Source organism: Leptonychotes weddellii, chromosome 6, assembly GCF_054177405.1.
Source record: "Leptonychotes weddellii isolate Sample4059 chromosome 6, ASM5417740v2, whole genome shotgun sequence".
NCBI classification, from domain to species: domain Eukaryota; kingdom Metazoa; phylum Chordata; class Mammalia; order Carnivora; family Phocidae; genus Leptonychotes; species Leptonychotes weddellii.
The window spans coordinates 2,809,061-2,826,793 of NC_138374.1; the positions used below are offsets into that span (position 1 = coordinate 2,809,061).

The following is a 17,733-nucleotide window of genomic DNA, read 5'->3' on the forward strand; positions in this document are numbered from 1 at the left end:
AATCACTCAGTTTGGTTGGACTATAGAATTTTTTTTTCTGTACTGCATTCCTGTATTTTTTATAAAAAGATTTACCTGGGAAGAAACCCAGGAGGGCGATTCTTTGCTCAGTAAAGGATGAGGTACGTGCAGCTCCAGGGTCCTGCCACCAAACACCCTACCATCACCCCACCTGCATGAGCGCGACCAGCACTATACAGGCCCTTCAAGGAAAACACCGGAATCCCCTTTATGGAAAGCTACACGAGCCCGCAGATAACATTAGAAAAATAAGTCTATTCTACACCTCCTTAGAGTTTAGACATTGCAGGGAATAATGGGGTCAAAGCTTTGTAGCCACACGAAGATGGCGTGGGGAGACGTCAGTCAAGTTCTTGCAAAAGCAAGCCAATTATTCTTGAACAGCACAGTTGTTGATGGAAACTTGATACAGGCAGGAAGTTATAAAGTTGAGATTATACTACTTCCCAAATGGATATCCTGCATTCAAATATTTTTAGGAAGGGAAAGTTGAGTAATGTTACCTATACAAAAAGAAATCAATGATAATGTACGAAGCCACTTAAACAGGTTAAGTAGACTGATGTGGGGAACAGGAATCCTACTCCGTACAGAAGTATGAGTGAAATCTGACTGCAGACAGACTCAGTGGCCAACTTCCAATTTAGCGACTGAACAAAGCAGCATGTCTCCAGGAGATAAAGATCCCGGTACTCACAAGCACTCAAAAAGGAGGGGGAGAGCAGGATCCCAGAGCCAGCAGGACGCTCTGCTCAAAACCCCCTTGGCCACTGTCCATCAGCAAAGGGGAGAACTCGGCCTTGGGGGGCACACAGGGCTCTATCTATAGAAAGCCACGCTGGGTCGGGGGAGCTCCCCTTAGGGTGGGCAAGGGCAGCACCTAATTCTACTAGACAAAAGGAATTCTAATCAGAAGTCTTTCCGTAGGGGGAACCTGGAGGGCATGGTAGGGGAATTTATCCACAACCTGATGAAGAAGTCCTACTAATCCTGCACCTAACGCTTTCAGAGTGAGGGAACCCTTCCAAACTCACTTCATGCCAAGACATAACCTGAATGCCAAAGCCTGACAAACACAGCACAAAAAAAATTACAGACTAACATCCCTCGTGAACGTAAACACGTAAGTCCTAAACAAAATACTAAATTTAAGGCAGTAATATGGGGGTGGGATGGGGGGGGGCAGGAGATATCATGAATTATGTGATGTGTGTAGTCCAGCATTTCAAGACTAGTTTGTTTCACATTTTAAAAAATAGGATGATGTTTACACAGGTATGAAAAGCATTTGACAAAACCCAACAGACTGAGGAAGTGACACCCAGAGGTGGCAGCACGTGGACTCCTGACATGGAACCCCCACCCCCATAACTGGAACTAGGGAAGGCGGTCTATTGTCACAACCTTCACCCCCCACACTGGAGGTTCCAGCCAGCACAAGGACAGAAAAAGAAAAAAAAAAAAAAGGTCAAAGAAAAGTTGTCTTTAGTCACAGACCCAATTTTCTATAGCAAAAAATCCTAAGGAATCTGTAAAACAATTCCTACAACTAAGAATTCAGTAAGAGGACAGAAGATCAACATACCAAAAATTAACAGTTATGTACCAGCAGCAACTAAAAAAACATTTTAAACTAAACTTAGAATACCAACATATTTGGAAATCAGATTTACAAAAGATATACAAGATCTCTATGCTGTAAACTAGAATACTAAAAAAAGAAAGGACAAGCTGAATGGACATAAACCATATTCATAAATTGGAAAGTTTTAAAAGTGGTCAACCCTCCCCAAAATGGTACACAGATTCAATGAATTCCCAACCAAAATCTCAATACTGGACATCTTGATTCTTTAATATGTAAAGTTAAAAGACACTGAAACCAAAACAATCTTTAGGGGAAAAAAAACCAAGTTGGAAGACTTGTTACCTTAATTCAAGATTTATCATAAAGCTATGCAATCAAGTCTGCATGGTTCTGGTGTAGAACAGATGAGGAGGTCACCTGAACTATACACAACATCCAGACATATGGGACCCACACGCGTACAGTCAATGGATTTGATAAATTTATGAAGGGGATTCGATGGAGAAAATTTTTTTTTCTCCTCCCAAAAAGAAAACTAACTATAGAAAAAAAAATACCTCACTCTAAGGGGATTCAAGATAATGGGTCACATATCTAAACATAAAGGCTAAAATTATCAAATTTTAGAAGAATTTATAGGAAAATATTTGTGAAGTTACAGTAGACAAATCTTAAAGACCAAAAAAAAAAAAAACCACACTTAGAAAAAAACATTAAGTTGTACTTTCTCAAAATTAGGAACTTCTCATTAAAAGAGGACGTTAGAATAAAAACAAGCACCCAACTGTGAAATACACAGGATAATACAATCTGAGAAAGGACTCGAAATCAGAACGAGCACAGGCAGAAGACTCACGCAGACCCCGCCCAATGAAAAAGCAGGAGTGGTCAAGAAGGTGGTGAGAAGTCCCGAGGAAAGTTAAGATTAGAACACTGAGAACATTTCACTCCCGCTTGAATGGCTAAAACTTTAAAAATTACCATCACCAAGTACTGGCGAGAGGGCAGAGCAACTGAAACTCCTCCAATTCTGTTGGAAATAAACATAAAATGGTTCAACTCTGGGAAGACTTTTGGCAGCTTCTCAGGAGGTTCAACATACATTTGTCATGCAATCCAGCAATCCACACCTAGGAGTGGACTCCAGAGAAGTGAAAAGGTGTCCAAAGCGGCTTGAACAAAAATTTCAGTTTTACCCCTAGTAGCCAAGATTTGGAGGATTCAAATGTCCATCAACAGGAGACTTGATGAACTGTGGTGTATTCATAAACTACTCCTCACCACAAAGAGGGACCTACTTACTAATACACAGAACATGGCTGACCCTCAAAACATCGTTGAACAAGAGAATCCAATACAGAAAAAAAGATCATAAAACTTCATTTATATAAAGTTCAAGAACAAACAACCTTGGTCAATACAAATCAGTTTCCTTAAGTTCACTATGTAATGTTCACCTCAATTTTTTAAGTGATAAGAACTGTTAATTCTCAGCATTCATACAGCACTTTTGTTATTTTGTACCTCTTAAATGTCCCTCGCCAAAGTTAACCATAGGTGTATAACAGACTGCTGGTTGCCCCTAAAAATCATTTTCCACCTCTTCCTTAGACACACAGTCCCTAATTACGGTCAACACGTGACCACCTCCCATGCCTCTCAGCTGGGTGTAGCCCCACGAGAGGAGAAAGTTAGAGGCTCCTTCTGGAAAGGGAGGTGGGTGCCTCCTTTCCTTCTCCTCTGCTGGAATGGGAGCATGGCAGCTCGCGCCCCAGAGGTTGGCCCAAAGCACCAGAATGAGGGCCACAGCCTGGAGAGGCAGAGCAAAGCCGGAGGCAGCCAAGGGAGCCAGCCTCCACGGCTTACCTACGCGGGCATCTTCACGAGAGAGACCAGCTGCAGGTTACTGAGGCCAGGCTTCACAGCTGCACCTGATCCTGATGCAGAAAGCAGAACCTCAAAATTAAGCCTCATCTTTATTCTGTTCTCATCATCCAGAATGGGCATTTAACTAGATGTCTAGGTTTTATTTTCTTCCCCCAAATTCACTTTAAGGAATTATTTTCTTAAAGCAAAAAAGTTCAACAAAATTTGTGATTTATTGTGCCAGTGAATATGTAAGAGACAAAATGACATTCCCTACGAATTATTTGGTGTCTGTGATTTTCTGAACACCATGGCCAGATGGTTTTCATAGAAAGAGAAGAGTGTATTCATATAGTTCAAAGGTTTGCTTATTTTTTTGGCCTCAAAAAAAATACTATTGATTGTAACATGCAGCTCTATAGGAAAAAAACCTTGACACTGGAGGCGAAACCGGGTATTTATTACTGTGCGTGTGCTCATTACAGCGGTCTCTGATAGGGGTCCATTAAAATCAATTTTTATGTTTCTATGTATTTTCTTTATCTAATGTTCTATGGCATTGTGTTTATTAGCCAGTTATGACAAACACTGAGCAGGAGTGGGTGGTTTTTCCCCTCTTCTGTCAGAAATAATGAGAACTGCAATTTTAATACCACAACTCACAATCAATGAATGGAGGAAATGTTACATTTCAGAACAAAACATTAAGGAGTGCTTTGAATTTTTTTTATGTTTTTACAATTAAGAGAAACAGAGTGGAGATCTTTCAAAACAGAAATACACGTGTCTTGCTAGAAATGGCGAGCGCAAACGTCATGCTAGGAGGGCTCTTCCCACCCTTGCTCCCCAGCTGCACACTCTCGGGAAGCCTGACCTCAGCTCTCGGGGGCGGGGGGAGCTCCGGATTCAGCAACTCCAAGACTTCGGTGTAAGTCACCTGGCGGACTTTGAACAAAGAAGTGGGTCCTGATTTAAAAGCATCAAGATTAGGCAACACGTCCCTGCTACCAGAATTTCCAGAGAGATTCCCACGTTTGCTGAAGAATCAAAATAGTCACGGCCCACAGCCGCTCCGCTGCTCTGTAGACGTGCTGATCACACGTCCTGGAGCCCTACCAGCTACAGGGGAGGCCCGCGGCCAGGCGCTGCCGCGGGAGGGGCCGCCGTGTGGGACCGCCAGCCCGTGGCCACGTGTTAGCGCATGACCCGCAGCGGACAAGCAGCAACCCTCGCGTCTTCCAGCGCGCCGTCCAGGACGCAGGGGACTCACCCAGCGTCCGGGGTCTTCCTGCCGCGCAGCCTGATCTCATGCAGTCCCCGCTCACAACCGGAGATCTCGATCTTCCCCAAAGGGCTGTCCATCGTCCTGTATCTCATTTCACAGGCCCTGTCCATCCTCCCTGGCACCTACGAGAAAGGTTTTCAAGCAAGTAAGAAAGTCCAGTGAAAGACTCTGGTCCCTTTTAAAGCACAACAGGCGCCCGTTATTTAACACAAAACGGCTTCCAAAGTTTGTCCCCATTCTCGGGATTTAATCATCGAATAGGTCATTTTTGTAATCTACTTAGGGGACAGAAAATGTCATAATTACCCGCAGCAGCCAAGTGGTGGTGCGGCTCCCTGCTCCCACCTTCCCGAGGCACGGTGGACAAGAGCTCCTTCTGGGGGTCCCGAGGACTACGCTAACCTTAACGTTTACCAACTTTCGCATCGGCAGAAACTGAAGCCGTTTGACATACTGAGGGAAATACATTTAAAACCAAGGCACAGTGAAGTGAATTTGGAAGCGGAGGGTGGACGCAGCACTTGCGTCCTGGCACCTGCAGGAGCAGGCCGTCAGGGGCGCATGCGCGCTGGAATAACGCCGAGCGCCACGGAAAGCGCACAGCTGACCCTTGAGTAGCGTGCGTGTGAACTGCGTGGGCTCACTTCCACGCGGTTCTCCGGTATAGGGCTGTGAACCTTATGTTCTCTGCCCTATGATTTTCTGAACACGTCCTCGAGCTTCAGTTTTTATCAGAACACGGTACATAATACAAATGATCTATAAAACAGGTGTTAACTGGCTGTTATCAGTAAGGTCAACAACAGGCTTTTAGTAAGGTTTTTCGGGAGTCAATAGTTACATATGGAGCTCAGTGCCCCTAATCCCATGTTGTTCAAGGGTCCACTCTGTATCCAACTTATGTTCAAAGAAATGTACAAACATAAAAACCACCCTATGATGTATCCTACCTGTTAATTTTGATATTAATTTTGGTCAACAAAGGCTAGAAAGAACAAACAGGTACGGCAAGAACAGTGAGAAGCCTAAAGGCAAACCCACACTTGGTAAAAATCACTCCAAGTGCGGGCAGGGACGAGGATGGGGAGCCAAGAGAGGGTTAGGGGGGACAGTGGGGACGAGTACCAGGACCAGCCCACGCCCTTGGAGCTCCTCCTCTCCCTGCAACTCCTTGTCCTGCTCCGGAGAATGAATTGGAGGGAGGCGCTCCAGCCCCCCACCATGTGACCTTATATGCCCACGTTTCCCAGTGCTCCACGCTCGCCTGCAGCCACCTGCAATGAACTGGAATAGCCACTTCTCTGTCCTGCAGGCACCTCCCATGAACTGTCCACAGCGGCAACCCTGCAAGAATGCTCTCCTCCATGCAGCTTTACGCAGGATGGCAGTGCGGTCCACGTGCACCCCCACGCCACCCAGGACTTAGCCTAGGGACTCTCCTTCCCCTCACCCCGCCTGTCCCCTCAGACACCTGCACCCCATCAACCACTGGTTCTTACCATTGCCAACTCCGGCTCAGGTCCCGAGGCCTCATCAACTCTCACATGAGGAAGGAGTTCTTCAGGACCCTCAGTACACCTGGGCCCTTCCCTTCCCTTCCCTTCCTTCCCCTCCCCCTGAACAACAAATCAACTGCCAATTACATGAAGGGGCTACAGCAGGGTCAGCAAACTGCGGCCCACTGGCCAGACCCAGCCCCCACCTGCTTTTATAAATCAAGTTTTGTTGGGACACAGCCCACCAGCTGTGGCTGCCTTCCCACTCCAGTGATGGAGAATGCACGGCCCTGAGCACATACCCCGGACCCTCGGCACGCCAGGTCTGCTGAGCCCCTCAAGGTCCACACTCTTGCCCCCTTTCTGCTCCGTGCCCGCTCAGGGCCTGATGCGTGGGGCCTCAGCTGTACGTCCCTTCCCTGACTGTCCAGCTGCCCCATGTGGCCCGGCATCTGCTTCACTGCAAAACCTCAACACACCCCACTGCCTCCACCCCCAGGCCCTGTTCCCTTCCCTGCCCTTCCGCCTGCTTCTAATGCCACACACTGACTCCCTCAGCTGTCTTCCCAGCAGCCAGGAGAGAAGTGCATTTATACCCCTTGACGAGGTCAAGCAGCACTCCCCAAACCACATGGTATATAAGCAGCACCCCAAGATTCCACCCTAAGCTTGGGGCTCCAGAGCCTCCCTGTTCAACATCCACTTTGCTGTAGGTATTGACAGGGGTCGGAAGCAGATTCCTCCCCCAGTTGCCAGTGAGTGGACACGGGACTGTGATGGTCACTGGACATCAGAGACACTCTCTGACACATCGCACTCCTTGAACTTCCATGGATCCCCAGTGCCTGAGGGCACCCCCTCCACTTGGCCACCCATGGGTAGGAAGCAGACAGTGGCCTCCCAGCAATGTCCTGTCACTTTGCAAAAGTCACCTAAACTGAGCCACAAGTGCGTTCATCTGTGGGATCAAGGATACCTAAATCGTAGGGTTGGCATGAGGATTAGCCGGAACATGTATCTAGATCTGGCTTCCCAGAAGGATTCGGGATTACTGTTATCCCTGCCACATTGACATTTTAACCATATGCCCTTGACCTTTGTCATAGCACTCTGCTCTCCTCCGCAAAATCTTATCCAACAGCACCAAAATCCTTACCATTCTTCAAAAGCAAATGGCCACCTCTTCTCCCAGCCCCCTGGGGGCCTTCCCTCATTCCTTGGAGCCAGAATCAACTGCTGTCTACCCACGCCTCACATCCGTGGACATTTCCCATCACCCTGAGCCACTGGCAGATGCTGGGGGAGCAGGGAGTTTGCTACCATGAGTCAGGATTCCACCCAAGACAGATGCATCACGCGCATAGGGAGTTTATCAAATATATGTTGAATTAGATGACCAGCATTTCTACCATCCAGACCAAGAGTCTGGCACAGCATTTCCCAAAGTGTGTTCCAGAAGACTACTCAAAGAAAGGTTCCAGGGGGAGTGAGAAGCCTGGATGCACCTAAACCGTCCTGAGAAACTTACCTGCACACCTGCAGTGTGTTAAAAGCTCTGAGCAGTCCTGCATAGGAACCGGCTTACATTTACCTAACTCTCACAAACATGTTCACCATGAACCCACGTCTCCTGCCTAGGCCCTTCTTGGAAGCTGTTTCTAACAGATCTGGGCTCAGGAGCCCTGGCTGAGGCTTCAGGTCTGGAGCATGAAAAGCCACAAGCCCTTTCCTCAGGCACGGCTCCTAATGGCAAGCATCAGAAAGTGATACCAGCTAATTTAAGCACAAAAGCAATTTACTGAAAGGCTGTTCCATAACTCACAGAACTTCTGGGAAGGCTGGAGAAACAGGCTCAAAAACCGTAGGAACCAAGACTGGCCACAGTCCAACCACAGCCAAAGTGGAACCTCAGGAAACATCTGTGGGGCAGCCCGGGCCTGCAGACACGCAGCTGTTGCCACTGTTGCCCCTGGAAACAGGATGTTGCAGCCCCCATCAATTCCCTGCTGCCTGGCCCCTGTGTCACTGGCCCCCAATTCAAGGCCTAGGATGTGGACCCAGCACTGCTGCACAAACTCAGACTGGCACACATCCCAACCAGGCGGATGGAACACTCGTGGCTCACTCTCCTTCCCAGGACTCTGTTTTCTCACCAAACAGCAGTCATAGCACTGATTCCAGCACCCTCCCCGGGCTGCTCTGTGGGCCCAACTGCACAGCACAGGGAAGACCGAGAACGGGCTGCTGGGCCCGCGCTCCCACGGGGAAGGAGCTCCCTGTGCACAGGGCACAGCCAGCTCATACCCCTACTGCAAGGAACGTGTATGCAGATGGGGGTCCAGGAGAGGGTCAGGGCAGGGTGGTGAAGGTGACGGAGGGCCTCTCCCACCTCCACCACATGGAGTGCTGGTCTCTGGAGGGCCCGGTCCCGCGTGCTCCTTGGGGAAAGGGCCTGGCATGTTACGAAGCCTCACCCCAGCGGCCAGACTCTGACCACAGGCAGGAGGGCCTTGGCTGGACTTCAGAGGCTCTTGGCCTCGAACAGCATGGGGAGGCTGCCATGGTGGGCTCTGAACCAAATGACGCCCATGCACCCCAGGGCCTGCATCTCTGAACCGGGCCAAAAGGACTCTGAAGCTTGGCCTGCCCACCGCTGTACCAGCCCCAATGCAGCCCGCACCCAGCACCGTGGTGCTGTCCCTGGTCCGCCTGGTCTAACCTCACACGTGAAGGGCACCCTCATCATGGTGAGGACCAGTCCTAAGGACGCCCATGGCCGCTGGAGGCCACAGGACGCCCCAGGAGGCCCCAGGACACCTGTGTCACTCACAGAGCAGGGGAAACGCTAGCCAAATCATGCCAAGAACCAAAAAATGGCAATCAGTCCATAACTGGAGTAACTGGAGTGTTGAACTCTGAGTTCCGAGGGAACGGCCTTTGTCCCTCATGGCCACACCCAAGCAGCCAGTCATGGGGTTGGGTGAAGTCTAAGGAAGTAGGCTCCAGAAACTCTGTTATTGGTTAACAGAACTGAATTCAAACTCCATGTTCAGCTTCCTGAACGTGAGGATTCGCCGAACCACCTTCCCCGAGATGAAGGCCTGGAACCCACAGCCCCCAGCCTGGCCCAGACCCGGGGGGGCTACGCTTTCCCTGTTACGGCCAAGTGCCTACGCCCATGAGCAGAACCGCTACTCGTCAAGGATAATCACCAGAACCCACTGCCTGCTACTTTGCCAAAAAAACAGAAGCAGCAATTGTAACAGTGTTTTATATAACCCCACCAGAAATGGAATTTGAGACTCCACAGAAACCTACATACACTTCCCTTCCTACAGACACGCAGGACGTATGGCAGAGTCCTTCCCCGGGCAAAAGTAAAATTGAGCTGAGTCCGTCCATCCTAGCATGCAATGGGTAACGTGTCCCTGGGACAGACGCGCTGGGCCGTCTGGCTGGCAGGCAGCGTGTGGACGGGAAGCCCCAGGCAGAGACAAGTGTGTCACCGCACAAGTCCCGGGGGGGCTGGCAGAGGGTGGAGGGAGGCTTGCAGCCCGGGTGGGGTGTCGCAGGCACCGGGAGGGCAGCAAGAAGGCGCTTCAGTAGCCGGTGCACGCGCCGGGGAGCCCGCACGTCCCAACACAGGCTGGTGGGAGGTTCTGCCTGGAAGGAACAATGCCAGACACACGCGGGGCCGGCCAGGAGCGGGGCGGCACAAAGAAGCCGACGGGCTTCCGAGCCGTGTGAGCACGACACCCTCACACAGCGAAAGCCCCGCGCTCCAGAGACCAACCCACCGCTGGGCTCCGGCCCAGAGAAGGCCAAGAGCCTGACCCCGACGAGAGCCAAGAAAGGAAGGAGGCCCGGTGAAGACACTTGCCGGCTGGCAGCTTGACAAGATTCGCAGGCAGCGAGTCCAGGGCCAGGCGGGCTCCCACGGCCCCTCAGGACTAGCGGGAGGCCTTGCCAGTGGGGAGGGCGGCCGGCAGGGGAGAGGTGAGGAGGAAAGAATTTTTGGAGAAAATGGCATCCACACAGAGACCTGGCTCGTAACAAGGAGGTGGGCAGGCCCGATGACACCCACGGGCCAGCAGCCGAGGCGCGCAGGGCACGGAGGGGCCGGGGTGTGGGCGCGGAGGCACACGGAGTTCCGTCGGATGGGGTCTGTTTGCTCTGAGTCACCTTCACGGAACGTAAGCTCCAGGACAGGTCGCAGACGCTACGGGACAACTCTGGCCAAGGAGTAAGAAGTCTGCTGAGGGTTTAATAACAAAACAAGCGGCAGACACCATCTCCTTTCCCTTCTTCCTTCCCTGACAAGGAGGATGCATGGCCAGGAGCTGCGGCCACCACCTGGGGCCATGAAGGAGAGGCCACGGGACTGGATGGCCCTGATGCCACCACCGCAGCCACAGTGCCCTGACACACTCCTGCTCATATGAGAAAGGCAGTCCTGTGTGTCGCAAGCTGGCGTTTGGAGGAATTCTTGTCTGCCTCCAGCTAGGGTATCTTAACTGATCCACTGCCGTATCCCAGCACTTAGAATAGTGCCCAGAACATTGCAGGTGCTTGGTAAAGACCTGATGAATAAATGAGCTGATCACACCAATCATTCCATTATGCCTGAAGTAAGGACTCAGAAGGAGAACTAACTCCAGGATTAACAAGAACCAATGGCTGGGGGTCTGCTGGCCTGAGGAGTCCAGGAAGGCTCCTTGGAGGAGGTGTCAACATGAGCGACAGTAGGCATTTTGGGGGGTGGGTGAGGACAGACTACGGCAGGTCTGCCCATGTAGGGCCTGGTGCCAGAGGGAACCCAAGGCATTCAGGGACTCGAAGGGGTCAGCCTGGAGGGAGAGGCCCATGTTTGAGAGGGGCCTGCTGTGACAGCTCTGGGAGCAGTGAGGACCAAGTGTGGGGGACAGGAGTGGGAGGGCAAGGGCTAACCCTGAGGACCCCGAGGACACCCAGGGCAGAGAAAGGGCTTGCTGTCCGCAGCGCTGTGAGCACATCCACGCTCACAGGGTTATGAGCACACGGGCTCTCTGGCTGAGTAACAGAATCTGCCCCAGCTAACAGTCTGCCCGGCTGCCCTCCAAGCCCAGACGAGCAGGGGAACCGTGTAAAACCCCAGCCATGTACTACTCTTAAGCAGGAGGTTTCTGTTGCACGCCACAGGAATGCTCAGGCCTTCCTTCCCGAAGAGGCCGGGACCACCTGCAGGAATACATACCTAGCCACGGGGCCTGTGGGGCTGACTCGGAGCAGAGGGGAGGGGAAGGGCGCCACTGTCACTCCCCAGTTTGCCTAACAGCGCAGCGTGGAAAACCCAGCGTCTGGGAGTTTCGGAGTTAGACTCCAGGCCCGGACAGCAGCTCTGACAGCCAGTTCTCTTGAGTGGTTCCCTGGGAGCCCAGTCGGGCCGGCCTTGCCCGCATCACGGGGAGGACACCACGGGCCGCATTCAGGCTGCGGGACGGACCAGATGGCAGGCTCCCCACCCCCACTCGCATGCGGCCTGCGATCCACAGCCTGGCAGCGTCACCGGCTCCAGGCCCAGCTCCCTGCATCCTTACAGCATCCACCTAAAGCCACGAGAGTGGCTGACGTTAATTGGTGGCAGAAAAAAATGGATTTTTCATGGCTATTTGGAGACCTCTGAAAAAAACGAAATGAATCTCGTTTCATCCCCCTCTCAACATGAATGGCGTTTAATGTTCTGAATTAAGCAGTTGGTGCCAGAGGCTGGGTTTCCACTGTACTAAATGCAAGAAGCCCAGAGACAGAAACTGTCTTCTTTCTCCTTTACTTGTCATTTTCCAGGCCTGCTGTGTGGGTCTACAACTGACTTCCAGAACCATCTCTGCAGTCCCGTACCTTCTACTTTGAACCCCTTCCAGTATGGCCCTCCTGTGTGAGGAAAATGCCAGAAAAAGGGCTAGAAGAAAAAAAACTATCTGCCTTCTCATAGGCTCCTTGCAAACCAAGTAGGAGACATTTGCTTTTGTTAAACATCGGCCCGAAGAATCGGCCTGAGAGTGAGTGGGCACCTGGCCTGCAGGCCGGGCTCCAGGCTTTGCCGGGGAGTCCCCGTCCGGGGCCTTGGTGTGCCCGTCAGCTGCAGGTGTGAAGTGGGAGCCCAGCAGGCGTGCTGGGGACGCCCCAGGAAAGGGAGAGACCATGTCCAGCTGCCTGGGGACACCAGCAAAGCCACCATGAAATGGCAACTCGTTCTGTAATCTCCCTGCTCAACAGCAAATAAGAAAAAGCAGGAGGGAAGCACCTCTGTCCTCAGAACTCAAGATGAGCCCACCTGATGATCTGGCGTGCGGGAATATTTTAATTAGAAAAAGCACACGCGTCAAAACCCCAGAAAAGAGAAAATTCTTCATACCTATCACCTAATAACAAAGCTGGCTGTGGGGGGCAGGAGGAGGAAGTGGATGGGATGGAGCCCTGCCAAGTGCAGACACGGAGGAGGAGAGTGCTGGAGAGAAGGCCAGGTCAGTGGCTGCAACCCACTCAGGGCACCTGCTCTGCCCCCCAGGGCCGCCCCAGTGCCACTTTGCTGGGCAGCATTCAACAAGACAGCCAAGGTGTGGCTCAGTTTACTACATTCTAACAACCAAAAAGGGCTGCATTAGGTTGAAATGTTTTTTGCCAGAGAAAATTCTGGCCCTGCCATCTGGTATGTCAAACTCAGAATGGATCCAAAGGTCACGCAAAAAGATCACTCCACGTCCGCACAAAAACCTGCACACGATGTTTATAGCATTTTTAATCATAACTACCCAAACCTGGAAGCAACCAAGAGTGCAAACAATCTGAAAAGGCTGCATACCCTGTGATTCCAACTATGTGACATTCTGGAAGGGGCTGGGGGAGGGAGGGAGGACCAGGGGGAGCACAGAGGATCTGTGGGGGGTGGTGAAGCTACTCTGTAGGACACTAGAACGGTGGATACATTTATCCAAGCCCATATAAAGTACAACACCAAGAGTGAGCCCTAACATAAACTATGGACAAATGTCCCACTGTGGGAGGGGATGCTGACAGTGGGGGAGGCTGAGTATGTCTGGGGGCCAGGGGTATCTGGGAACCCTCTGTACCTTCTGCTCAGTTTTGCTAAGAACCTAAAACTGCTCTAAAAGTTAATTAATTAAAAAAAAAAAGTCATTCCAAAGCCTTGTGCCATGCTGCTGACATGGAAGTGATTCTCTTTATTACTGATAAATTTTTAAGAACCCAGCTACTTGTACACATGAACAGAGGAGAAATTCTGTACCACGATCAAAAAAGTAGGTTTTCCAATGAGAAGACCGTTGTACGGGAATCCCATAAGGCCCGTGTTCTGCCCCCATTGTGAGCTTACACACAGACTTCCGGGCTGTGGGTCCTGCTGGAACACAAGCAGTGACCTTTCTTCTTGCTACCACTGGACCTGATGAACGCTGCTTCCATTGTACAGAACACTCTAACCACAAGAGCCCTGGGAGCAGATGCCAGGCTGCGGAAGTGGCATCCACAGCCCCACACGCACATGTGCAGCTTCCTGGGGGGCTCGGCATTCACAAGTCAGGGCAGCATGTTATAAAACAGGCGGGAAGATGCCTACGCGTCAGAGCTGAGATACGGAGGGACATCTAAGGGAACGTGTTCACTGGCCTTTAAAACAACCATTTCTAGATAAAAACAGGCACTGGTCTACACTTTATTTATTGAAAAAAAATTTTTTTTTTTTTTGACAGAGAGTGAGCAAGGGAGAGGGGCAGAGAGAAGAGGGAGGGAGAGAATCCCAAGCAGACTCCATGCCCATGTGGAACCCCAAAGGGGACTCGATCTCAGGACCCTGAGATTGTGACCTGAGCCAAAATCAAGAGTTGGACCCTCAACTGACAGAGCCACCCAGGCGCCCCAGCAGTTGAAAGTTATACTTAAAACTTGGTTTTCCTCTCCAAACTCCTCATTTTTGTTCAAATTATCAAACTAAATATTAGTGATGCAGGAGGGCAACTACTTTTCTGTTCCGAGGCTCAAACATGCTTTGACTCTGCGCTCAAACAGGAATTAGGGAGGACTTAGAATGCAAACTGCTCTGTGTCTGTGTGTAAGAAACAGGTCATACACAGAACGGCGCACAAAACTGACGTGTACGGTTTAACAAATTACTCTAGAAATCTCCCAGAACTTCTGGCACTTCTGAAAAATACTTCCAAGTGATAACTACTGCTCACACATGCATCCCAACGGTGCAGCTAAACTATCTCTGGACCTAGCCAAAAACCAACATGACACCAGAGCACTATACAGTAAGGCCTAGAAAGATCTTTCTGGAAGTTCATTAGTAACTATCAGTTATTTCTCTAGTGCTTCATAAAGTGCTTCCTACTAACCAGGCCACGGCACGCCGGACTCAAGCCTGCAGACTCTCCACGACGGGGGGCGCGCTGGCGTCTGAGCGTGCGCACGCAGGGGGACACCGTGCTGGGCCCGTGCAGACGAAACCACAGGCTCAACACTGTACGTGGTCCTAGCTAATTAATTTTGTGGAGGAAAACAGTTTTACACCAACACGAGGATAAAATGGGAACGTCACAGTTTTGCTAGGCTAAAGAGGAGACTTCAAACAGGTTTCAACTTGCTGGGCTCGCAGGCCCTCAGGAGCTGAGAGTCACTGCCCATGCCCCTGCCCCCTCCCTGCCCCTGCTGTGTCCCCTGCCCTCTGCCCCTCCCTGCCCCCTGCCCCGAGTGGGACTTTGGGGGAAAACTGGGAGAAGCCCAGCTCTAAGGCTCTGTTTGTTCAGGTCCCTCTGCTTTACTCCCTTTTCGTCAATTCAGTAAAATATTGTTCGACTAGTTAAAGGAAAACCACTTTTTATTCTTATTTATTTTTTGAAAAATCACTTTTTAACAACAAATATGCACCCTGCCAGCCAAAACACCAGACCCCCAGGTAAGAGGAAACCGGTTTACAAAAATGAATGAAGCCCAGACCTCCAATACAAGGAGCCTACAACTGAGAGGCAAATTTAAAAATCTGCATCAACAGACACTTGAGCAGGATTTGGAAAAGCAGTAAAGAATCCTTAACTTGGCAGAACACGCCCTCCTACAATCAAAGTGGGGACGGAGGCCTGACCACGGCGACTGGGAGCCAGCATCCGGCGGGGACCCGCAGTGCCAGCTAGACCCGCAGCCAGCCCTGGGTGGGGGACCCCCGCGCGTCACATGGTTGCCGCCGTCCCGCCCCCAGGCTCCAGCAGCCGATGTTCCAGGGCCGTGGCAGCCCGAGCTGGTCCGAGCGCGGCACCACGAAGGCACCAGGGCCTGGGAGGGGCTGTGGGGCTGACGAGGCCCAGAGAGGGCAGGCGGGGAGGGAAGTGCTTTAGGCCTGACCTCTGGCACTGGTGTGATGGGAGCCCGGGGGCATGGGCAGCACCCATCCCACCCCGCCTTCCCACACGTCACAGGGGGTGGGGTTCAGAGGTGCAGCGCACGTTCCCCTCAGCCTCCCTCACCGGCGCACCGGCTGATGAGGAGGCTTGGCCACGGGACATGCCTCAACCACCCCCAGGGCACCAGCGACCCCGAAATCTGCGACAGTCTGTCAGAGGGGCAGAAGACCCACTCCCTCGCCCGGGACCCCTGGCTTCTGAGGAGCGAGTCGGGCACAGACTCGGCCCCACGGTCACAGCTGGGGTCCTGCAAAGTAAGAAACACCACAGAACCTCCTCGCGCGAGTTGTCAAGTTGACAGGACTGCAGCTGCTTCACTGAAAATCAAACAGGGCTCCTCAACTCTTTTTATAAGGAACAGATTAGAAGACCCTTAATATTTCTGAAACCTGTGAAAAGAGAAGCAGATTCCGGGGTGAAGGGCGCCCTTTCCCTGCGTGAGCCAGCGAGCTGGGCGCCTCCGCAGCAGGTGCCTGACCACCCCCATCAGGTCTGGACATACCGACCTTCAGTCGTGACCAAGAATGATCCACTGAGAACGTACCGGGAAGAAAAACGATGAAAAATACCACATTTCACTCATTTCAACCACCCCTGCTAGAACTGCCCGTTACCATCAGTGATGAAAGTGAGCATCTTGCAGGACAGAGAGCTCCCCTGACCATCTGGTCTGACGGGGTGCTGCTTGGCCCCCGAGGTCACCCCTGGATGCCTGGCAAGGCCCCAGCGTGGGTCGTGCACCTCACCCTGCCAATGGCACATGCTTGCCGCCAGGGAATGTCCTAGCACTTCAGGCACCAACCAGTCCTGGGCTGCACGGTGACAGTCTGTCACGAAGGGGTAAAGACGGTGGCAGGCAGGTGCTCAAAATGAAATGTCAGTTCTTAAAACTGTTATGTCTTGGGAGGCTTCAGCTTAAATATGTCACAGCAGAAAATGACCCCGTTCTTTATAGGCCTCTCCAGTTGGGCAAAGTTTATCTGAGAGAATCAGCAGCATGTGAGAACACGCAGGAAAACCTGAGGGCAGCATCAGCCAAAGTCAAGAGATTCCTGTTCTGACGCAGGACAGGACAGGCCACTACCTGGGGTCGCTGCAGAGCTCGGGAGGAGAACGCAGCCCTCCTGGACAAGCTGGGCCCGGTGCTAAAGTGAAAGCCTTTCCAACGTCCTGACAGCAAGGTGTGATTCAAACTCATCCTCTCTCAAATGTGGAAAAACTAACAAAAAAACAACAACAAACTCATCCTCTCCCAGGAACAGCCCCACGCGCATGTCTGCAATCGAGCCATGAGAAAAAAGTCCTGAACAGTTAATAACGTTTCCCACCTGTGCATAGATAGAACTTGCGTGTTAAACATGCATGATTTTGTGTCAATTCTATGATTAGCTAACACACGGATTCACTGTCATGCTGTCTCCAGGTTCAGGAACCAATTCCTTACCTGCACTGATTCCTACCACACAGCAAATACTGTTAGATCAAGATCCCAATATAGGATGCACCGAAATCCTCAAAAAGCACTCCAGCAAATAGCCAGGAAGGGCATGCCTACATCTGGGATGTGAATCAAGCTGCAGTTTTTGTGGAAGCCCACAGAAATATCCTGCCACTTGAAGCAAACAGGCTGCCAGTGCCCACTGGCCCTCCCTCCTCCCATCCCCCTTCCAATCTCTGTGGGGCCCTAACGCCTCTCAGTGGCATTTCCCTGGATGTGTTCTGCAAAAATCAGCAAGGTATGTAGTGCTAAGATCTGAGGGTGAATAGCAGGGGGACGTGGGGTGAGAAGCAGGGATACCTGAGCACCTGGGGTGAGGAGCAGGGACACCCGGGGTGGGGCACAAGGGACACCTGGGGGTGAGCAGGGGCACCCGGGGTGGGGCACACGGGACACCTGGGGGTGAGCAGGGGCACCCGGGGTGGGGCACACGGGACACCTGGGGGTGAGCAGGGGCACCCGGGGTGGGGCACACGGGACACCTGGGGGTGAGCAGGGGCACCCGGGGTGGGGCACACGGGGTA

General features: G+C 51.7%; 1 protein-coding gene across 2 annotated transcripts in view; it reads right to left on the reverse strand.

The window, feature by feature from the left end:
* Positions 1 to 17,733, reverse strand: part of MGMT (O-6-methylguanine-DNA methyltransferase) — a 255,691-nt gene that overhangs the window by 202,655 nt on the left and 35,303 nt on the right. Inside the window, exon 2 of one of the 2 annotated variants that reach the window (XM_081823290.1) lies at positions 4,746 to 4,882. In XM_081823290.1, coding sequence (XP_081679416.1) covers positions 4,746 to 4,870 — 125 coding nt within the window. In that variant the 5' untranslated portion in view covers positions 4,871 to 4,882. The remainder of the gene's footprint in view (positions 1 to 4,745; positions 4,883 to 17,733) is intronic. The other variant, XM_081823291.1, reaches the window with a different exon arrangement.